At 43.5% G+C, this 8,548-nt stretch overlaps 1 protein-coding gene across 2 annotated transcripts in view; it reads left to right on the plus strand.

Annotated features, from left to right (window-relative positions):
• The window catches only part of Mrrf (mitochondrial ribosome recycling factor), a 67,834-nt gene extending 59,738 nt beyond the window's left edge, over nucleotides 1-8,096 (plus strand). The window contains exon 6 of one of the 2 annotated variants that reach the window (XM_057755131.1): nucleotides 7,250-8,096. In XM_057755131.1, the coding sequence (XP_057611114.1) occupies nucleotides 7,250-7,327 (78 nt within the window). In that variant the 3' untranslated portion in view covers nucleotides 7,328-8,096. The remainder of the gene's footprint in view (nucleotides 1-7,249) is intronic. The other variant, XM_057755129.1, reaches the window with a different exon arrangement.
• The last annotated feature ends 452 nt before the right edge of the window (nucleotides 8,097-8,548 follow it).

The following is an 8,548-nucleotide window of genomic DNA, read 5'->3' on the forward strand; positions in this document are numbered from 1 at the left end:
ATTGGAGGCGTTGTCCACCACACCTCATGTAGTCTCTGGGACACGAGGATTGCAGATGTGTCTACTGTCTAAACTAAAAGTTTGCTGAACTAAAATTTGAATTCGAGCTTACAATTTTTTGTTTGTCTTCAAATAATCTTTACACTCTAGAGGAATGGTTTTTAAAATGTGTTTACTTTTAAATAAACTTTAGTATAAAAAAGTCACACACTAAAATTAACTAGACTAAAAGTCCCACTGAGCAGTTAGATTGGTCGTTCCGGGAGCTGGAGAGGTGGCTCAACAATTAACCTCACTGGCTACTCTGTTCCCAGCAGCCACAACCACCTGTAACTCCAGCCCCAGGGGATCTGACACCCTCTTCTGGCCTCCCTGGGTACCAAGCACACATGTGTGCACAAACATACAGACAAAACACCTGCAGTTGTTTTTGTTTTGTTTTTTTCTAAGGCCATCCACACCTCTATGTTGTATTTTACATTTTTACTGTTAAATTTATTTTTATGCATTTGTTAACTGCCATGACAGATTATAACTAGAAAAACCATTAGCTTTGTATCCTCTTTCATAATTTGTTTGTTCTTATAAATTTTTATAGCCTTCCTAAAGGGTAGTACGACAGATGCCCCAACCAATTGTTTCTGACTTATAACTTAAGAACATATCTAAGAGAAATTGTCAGCCTTGATCTATGGGGCTGTATGTGTCATTGGTGTGTTATGTCTAATGATAGAAAACTAGGAACCAAGTTCCTGAAAGTCATTGTTTGTATCCATTGGAATTCCAGTTATTGGAATCTATATTGGAGTTATGAAAAGATTTCATTGACATGAAAATTTTTTTAGAATTATTTATTTTTTCAAAACGGGGTTTCTCTGTAGCCTGACTGTTCTGGAACTCACTCTGTAGACCAAGATCTCAGATCCACCTGCTTCTACTTCCCAAGTTCTGGGATTAAAGGTGTGTGCCACTACAATGGTAAATGTATTATTTTTAAAAATAGTGTACTATACAGTAGCATTACAGTTACATTTTTATAGAGACAAGCTGTAGCTGGAGAGATGGCTCAGTGGTTAAGATACTGATTGCTCTTACAGAGGACCCAGATTCATTTCCTAGCACTCATATGGTGGCTCCCAACCATCTGTAACTCCAGTTCCAGGGGTTCTGACATCTGTGGACATCAGGCATATATGTGGTGTACATACATACATGCATATAAACACACACACACATGCTGGGCAGTGGTGGTGCATGCCTTTAATCCCAGCACTTGGGACAATGAGTTTGGGCAAGCCTGGTCTACATAGTGATTTCCAGGACAACTGAAGCTATTACATAAAGAAACCTTGTCTGGAAAAAAAAAAACCCAACAACAGAAAACCATGCACACATAAAATGAATAAGTCTAATAAAGAAGTTTTGAAGATACACAGGCATACAAAGATGGGTAGCTTGTAATTATCAAAATATCAGAAGTTATTTCAGTGATAGGATTGTGAACAGCCTTTTAATTGTATGGAATTGACCTTTTCTTATAAAATCATTTTCAAAATTCTTTGGTGTTCAGATTCTTTTGAAATATTTTTATAACAATATTTCTTTCATCTTTGGTGTGTACGATTGAAATGATTGAGCTATAGGTTCTGTCTCAGTCATTGCATCTGATCCCTGACTCCCTTAGCCCCTAACCCCGGCCAGCTCTGATGCAGGACCAGGGATGTTCCTGCTCAGGACTCCTGACATCTGCCAGCCTGCTGTGGTACCTTCATTTTAGTTTGCCATAAATGGGCGTGCTGAACATTAAAGCGTTTGGCAGAAGCTGCCAGTGGCTCTGGCCAAGATCCTTTCACTGCCGTCTTTCTCTGAGAAGCCGCTCTCTCTGGAATGAGTGAAGCCGGGTGCCGTGGAGCTCAAGGAGGGAGGGCTCCTTCAGGCAGGCGGCAGGCTGGGGGCTACACCGGCTGAGTTGGTCTTCATGAAGGATGACTTGTATGCAGTGTGCTCCTGTCACCCCATGTTGCGTCCTTAAAGTCTTCCATGCTCTTTAACTGGTAACCAGGAAATACAGTGGTGGCAGTGGTCCTGGTGTTGTTGGTGATAGTGTGTAATTTTATAAGGCGCGGTGTGAGAGTGGAAATGCTTCTTGCTTTGGAGTCAGGATTCCCACCCAGCTGTGAAAGTGAGCACAGGCTTCACCCGCCCGTGAGTCTCTTTGCTCGTGCCCGTCTCACAAGAGTGATCAGAGAGGCCGGGCAGTGGTGGCGCACGCCTGTAATCCCAGCACTCGGGGAGGCAGAGGCAGGCGGATCTCTGTGAGTTCGAGGCCAGCCTGGTCTAGAAGAGCTAGTTCCAGGACAGGAACCAAAAGCTATGGAGAAAACCTGTCTCGAAAATCAAAAAAAAAAAAAAAAAGAGTGATCAGAGAATCAGAAGACACATGTGCTTAAACGTGAACAATGTTGATGGTCCTTGATAACCTTCACTCTGTTTGTCTACTGTGGTGCCTGGCCTTGTGATTGTAAAGAAAATGGAATTAACCCTCTCAGTGACCTTAGCACAACATGGCTAGGGTGAGGAAGGAATAGGCCAGGTGCTGTGGAGCAGGACTCTCAGCCAGGAGACTACATCATATAAGAAGTTAGTAAGTTAGTGGGTAGAGCAGACTGGGCTGAGAAATCTTGCCCAAGATTACCTTGGTTTAGTTTTCTGTAGAATGGGTACAATAACTGTCCACTTTATAGGGGTTCTGTGGGATGGTTGAATTTCAATAATGAGTTAACAGAAACAGAAAGATTTTATACAGTAGAAACTCCTGTGTAGCTGCTAGGTGAAAACATGCTAAAGGAGATAGCAGCATTTCATGTGCCATGTGGATCGTTAACCAGTGTCTGCATGTGGTGAGTACTCAGCAGCAGGAGTTGCTGCTGCTGCTGGTGGTACCATTAGTCATCAGTGTTCTAGAGCCTGATAAAGATGAAAATGGTGAGCCTGTAGGTGACCTGTGCCGGGGCCTTTTGTACTCACCAGCTGCTAGAATGCTAGTAAATACTTTTGTTGATGGATTAGCTTGAAGTCAGAAAGTGGTGATAAAAGCCACAGTAACACAGCCAGCATTTGCATAAAATAATATGCTTATGGCAAGCTTGTATAGCCTTGTTTTTACTTAACTGTTAGCTGAGGAAAGACCAGCACCTCTCTAGCACCTTGATGGGTGAGGAAACAGACTTAGAGATGAAATGTCCCTTGCTCATATGCTCCCGTGTTATCAGATTGTTAGCCTGGGTATTCCCCTCCATTTCTCAATCCTTCTACCCTGATAACCTTCACCCTTGGCTGTGCTGGTGTTTGCTGACCACTACTACTCTTGGCCTATGAAGGGCAGCTCCAGGGACCAGAAGCGTCTCAGACATTTGTGACTGACTGCAGAAGAGGGAGCAACTGCCATTCTTCTAGAATATCCAGCAGTCCCAGGAGTTGTGCTTTTCCAGCTTAAAAAATGTGTAGCTTTTGCTGTGGTGAGAGCTTTCCTGCCTGGGACCAATTGCTGCAAGCCCTGTTTAGTTCTTGCTCTTTCAAGCCATGTATTTAGTTCCTAATTCCTGGCCAAGGCCTGTGGTTGGCAAATAAAGATGTCCAGCAGCTGCCGTGCTGCTGAGCACACAGATCTGCACACTGCTCGCGCTCAGAGCTTCCTGCCAGTGCTGCCTGCCTTCATCTCTACCCCATTTAGACTTAGAAGGGAGACTGCAACACCTACTAAATCATCTTTTTATTCTTAGGAAGGCATGCACACTTGCTGCAGAAAAATTCAAAGACCTTTAATAATTTTTCTGTTAATAAATACTTCCTGACAACTTGATATGTGCTGTGTCTTAGGTGGGATATGACCAGTACAAACCTAAATAACCTTTTATCTTCCCATCACTAAAAGAATGTTAAGATTTTGGCATGATATATATATGAAAGAAATTTAAATGAAATCACTGTATAATGAGGGAGACAGTGCTCCAACTAGACATCATATGCCACCCAGTAAAAGACATTTTATGCCAGTCAGGAGTGGGTTACATCTTGTTGAGTCATTGGCCAAAAAGGTCCCATAGACCAGTCCCCCATCCCCACCCCACCCCCAAAATTCACAGATTATTGTTCAGATTGTTGATTACTCTCTATACCCTGATGGTAGGGCCCTATTGCTGAAGACAACTTATGTCATCAAACGTGTAAATTGAGGTGGTGCCCAGCTAGCAGCTTCACCCCTGCCACTAGTCTTCATGGTGCAGGAAAGTACTTTGCATTGTCCCTGAAGAGAAAAATAATCACTTTCATCAAACTACAAACCGTGTGACCTACAGCAGAGGCTGCCTGCAGGAATTACTCATGCCGTGGTGACCACATTGTAGGAGTAACCAAACTCTTGTTTTGTTTTTGTTTGCTTTTGATTCAAGGCCCATTTCATGTGATGCAAACCCATCCATGACACTGATAAAGTGGCCGAGAAGCTGAGACTAGATAGGCCATGGGCCAGGGTGAAACCTACTGTTACTATTCTGCTAAAGGATCCTAGCAATAACATTACTCCTAATGACATATTTGCTTGCAATACCCACGGGACAGAGCATTGCTCAGCCCCCATCTAAGAAGCGTCTTGCAGTAGATGATAGTTACCGCAGAGAGCCACACTGGTTACTGCAGAAAGTGGGTGCTCAGTCCTTGGAAGGTTGTCTTTATCAGACGAGGAGGGCAGAAAGACTAAGAGACAGAGGTGAGTGACTCCAAGGAGCACAGCAGGCATGTGAGTCACAGAGACTGACAGCATGCATAAGACCTGCTCAGGGCCAAACCACACAGAGTCCAGTGCCAAGAAGAGGGAGTGAGCACAGAGTCCCCCCTACCCTAGCCCAACCAAGAAGCAGTTGATACTTCTGGAAAAGGGAAAATCTGTTTTCTCCAATGGAGTGTCACTGGGTATATCGGCCACACTGTAGGGGATGCCCATGTCCAGGAGTGATTGGCCAGGCAACACTAAATTGAGGTGGAGGGGTGCACTTTTTCTTTTTGTTTTTTGTCTTATTGGTTTTCTTTTTATTCTTCTCTGTCTTTTTTTAGTTTGTTTTGATTTTTTTGTTTTTTCTTTTTTGAGAGAGTGGTAAAAGGGAGAGAGAAAGAACATGAAGTTTGGTGGGTAGGGGAAGGTATTATGAAAAATGTTTAATAAAAGTTAATAAAATGGCAAGTGTCTTAGTTTCTTGGTAGTGGCGTTTTTGTTTGCTTGTTTTGTTTCAAGACAGGGTTTCTCCCTGGCTGTCCTGGAACTCTCTTTGTAGATAGACCAGACTGGCGTTGAACTCACAGAGATCCACCTGCCTCTGGCTCCCAAGTGCTGGAATTAAAGGCATGTGCCACCATGCCCAGCTTAGTTTTTTAAAGTCTGTAATTTTTGTTTAGATATTTTATAGATTAGTTTATTTATATATATATGTATATATAATGGAAGTTTCTATATTGAATTATTTTTTTAATTGAAGGATAGCATGAACATGTCTCCAAGATGTAAGAATATCTTGAGGCATTATTCAAACATGCTTTTTATTATTACAAATGTAACCCATGCTAGGGTCTTAATCAAATGTGTTTTCTCTTCCTAGAATTTGACACAACCATTGTGATGCCTGTATGTGTTCATTTGCTCCCCCATACTGTAACTTTAGATTTTCTACTTGTTTTCATTATTCAAAATTAAGTTGGCATGGGAGGGGGCCCTGGAGAGTTGGTCCCACAATTCAGAGTGCTTTCTGCTCTTACAGAGGACCCAGGTTCAGTTCCCATCACCCACTTCAGGCAGCTCGTCACCCCTGTAACTCCAGTTCCTAACAATCTGACCAGCTTTATCACCTCCTCAGTACCTACACTTACGATGCAGTGCACATAAACTCATGCAGGCACACACATATACACATAAATTTTTAAAAATGTTTAAGCCCATATAGACATCTTTATACCTAGAACTTAAGAATTTGGAGGCTTAGGAGCTGGAAAGTTGTTCAATGATGAAGAGCACTCATTGTTCTCCCCAGGTTTGGTTCCTAGCACCCACATGGCGGCTCATGTTCATGGCTGTTCATACTCTAGTTTCAGGGAATCTGACACCCAGGTATCAGGCACATACATGTAGACAGACATTCATATAAATAAAATAAAATAAAAACTTAAAAAACAACAACTTGGGACTAAAGAAATGGCTATGTGGTTAAGAGTATTGGCTGTTCTTCCAAAGGACCCAGGTTAGATTCCCAGCCCTCACATGTTGGGCCACAACCATCTGTAACTCCAGTTCAGAGGATTTTACATGCTCTTCTGGCCCTCTTGGGCACCAGTTACACACATGGTGCACAAACATACACATAGCCAAAGCACCAATACATAAATAATTAGAATAAGAGAAGAATTTTATGTTCGGTCATGTTCGCTGGGTACTTTCCCAGTTGAGATATTTGGGGATTAAATAGTATGAGCATTTGCATCAATTTGAATTCTACCTGTGATATGGGAGCTCATTCATTCACTGTGGCGTGCAGTTTCTGAATGTTGTAATTAGAAGCTAGAGCAGCAAGTTTTGTTAACAATGACAGCTGAAGGTGTAGCTTGTAATTTGCATTTTTGTGTCTATTGGATTTTCTAGCTCTGGGTCTTACATTCTTTCTGTCAGTTCATCTAAGACTTTCTGAAATGTAAGGCACTCTAGAGCAGAGGTTCTCAACCTTTGGGCTGTGGCACACAGGGACTTGAGCAACTCTCTCACAGGGGTCACATAGCAGATATTTACATCATGACTCCCTACCATAGCAAAGTTACAGTTATGACTTAGCAACGAAATAACTTTCCGGTTGGGGGTCACAGTCACGTGAGGAGCAGCGCTGGGAAGTGTCAGAACCACTGCCCTAGAGGTTTATTAGGCCACAGCTTGGCTGGCTTTTCTGTATTGTATAACAGTTCTAAATGTTGGCTTATAGAATCAGGTTACTGTGTATTAAAGTTTGATATTACGGCTTTCTGGCTGTGCACCCTGAATAAATGGTCTGCCTTGTTTTTCTTATCTGAAAAGGGAATAGTCTCATCTCCCTTGCCTGACTGCTGTTGAGAACACATTTCTTAGTGCCCGGGTTCATAGGAACTTTGTCTCCGTCATTATTTCTCAGTGAAGTTTGCATGTTTCAGTCACCAGACTTCGCTTTTGTTCTCACAGATCAGCCAGATGGCCGACGACACAGTCGCAGAGCTGGACAGGCACCTGGCAGCAAAGACCAAAGAACTCCTTGGATGAATCTGGTCACCTCTTAGGTGACAAGCCGACGCCTGCCACTCCCCCGCCTGCCACTCCCCTGCTCATCCGTAGGAGGCTGTCACTGCTGTTCCTCCACGAGGGCTCAGGGCTCAGACTCACCGAATCTCTTGTTTCTTTGGAATCTGGCGTGGCGGTGACCTTGGCTCTGAGGTCACCACAGGACCGCTTCCTTCCAGATGTGAATCAGACCCTGCCCTCATTTCCAACTCCTTTGGACTATGTATGCTAATGAGCAAACCTAAATAAATTGGGAAAATAACAGGCACAGAGGAAAGAGCAGTGTGTTTGCCTCTGGGTTGTCGTCCCACTGCCGCTCCACGAGGACTGAGTTCAGTGTGGCATCGGTCCCACCCGTGGGCAGTCTCCTGCCCCTGCTCTCGGCCCCATTTTGAGCTCACAGGCTCCTCATATGTAAACCTTTGTTTTTCTTTTCTGTTAATCTGTAATGACAAATTGACTGAAGAGAATGACACAGAATAACGCTTGAAGTCATCCGTGTATTTATGTTGTGAGTAAATTGGTAGCTGCCCACCTAATGCTTTTCTTTCTGTCATTCCACTCCCTCTGTCAACATTTCTTTGGTAATGAGCTCCGTTTGGCCAGGGCCTGTCTTCCCGATAGACAGGTGCTTGGCTGTGACCCACCTCTTTTTTGTGCACACGTAAAGGCACATGCCATAGTGCTCATGTAGAGGTCAGACAACTCCTTTCACCTTGTGGGACCTAAGACTAGAACTCAGACTCTCAGGCTTGGCACCAAATGACTTTTCTGCTAAGCTAGCTCGCCTTAGCATGGCTTTGAGTGTCAAGTTAGTCTTTTTTTCCTCTCCTACAACCATTTTTTATTTATTCAATTATAATAAAACCACCATGAGCTAAGCTATTTTAAGGCATTCTTCCAAGGAAACTAAACATACGTACCACCTACACTTACAGATATGGAAGCAGACATGCCTGTGTTAAGGTAAGGAATCCCCCCAGACAGTGGCGTAGGGAAGTAGTGGGACTTTTTTCTTTTTCTCTCCTCTCCTCTTCCCTCCCCTCCCCTCCCCTCCCTTCCCCTCCCCTTTCCTCCCTCCCTTCCCCTCCTCTCCTTTTTATTCCCAACTCACAGCGATCCTCCTGCCTTTGCCTCCCAAGTGCTTGGATTAAAGACACAGGCTTCTATGGCTAAGGAGCTTTTCCATTTTCATTATCAGCC

This window comes from Chionomys nivalis, chromosome 22 (assembly GCF_950005125.1).
Source record: "Chionomys nivalis chromosome 22, mChiNiv1.1, whole genome shotgun sequence".
NCBI lineage: Eukaryota > Metazoa > Chordata > Mammalia > Rodentia > Cricetidae > Chionomys > Chionomys nivalis.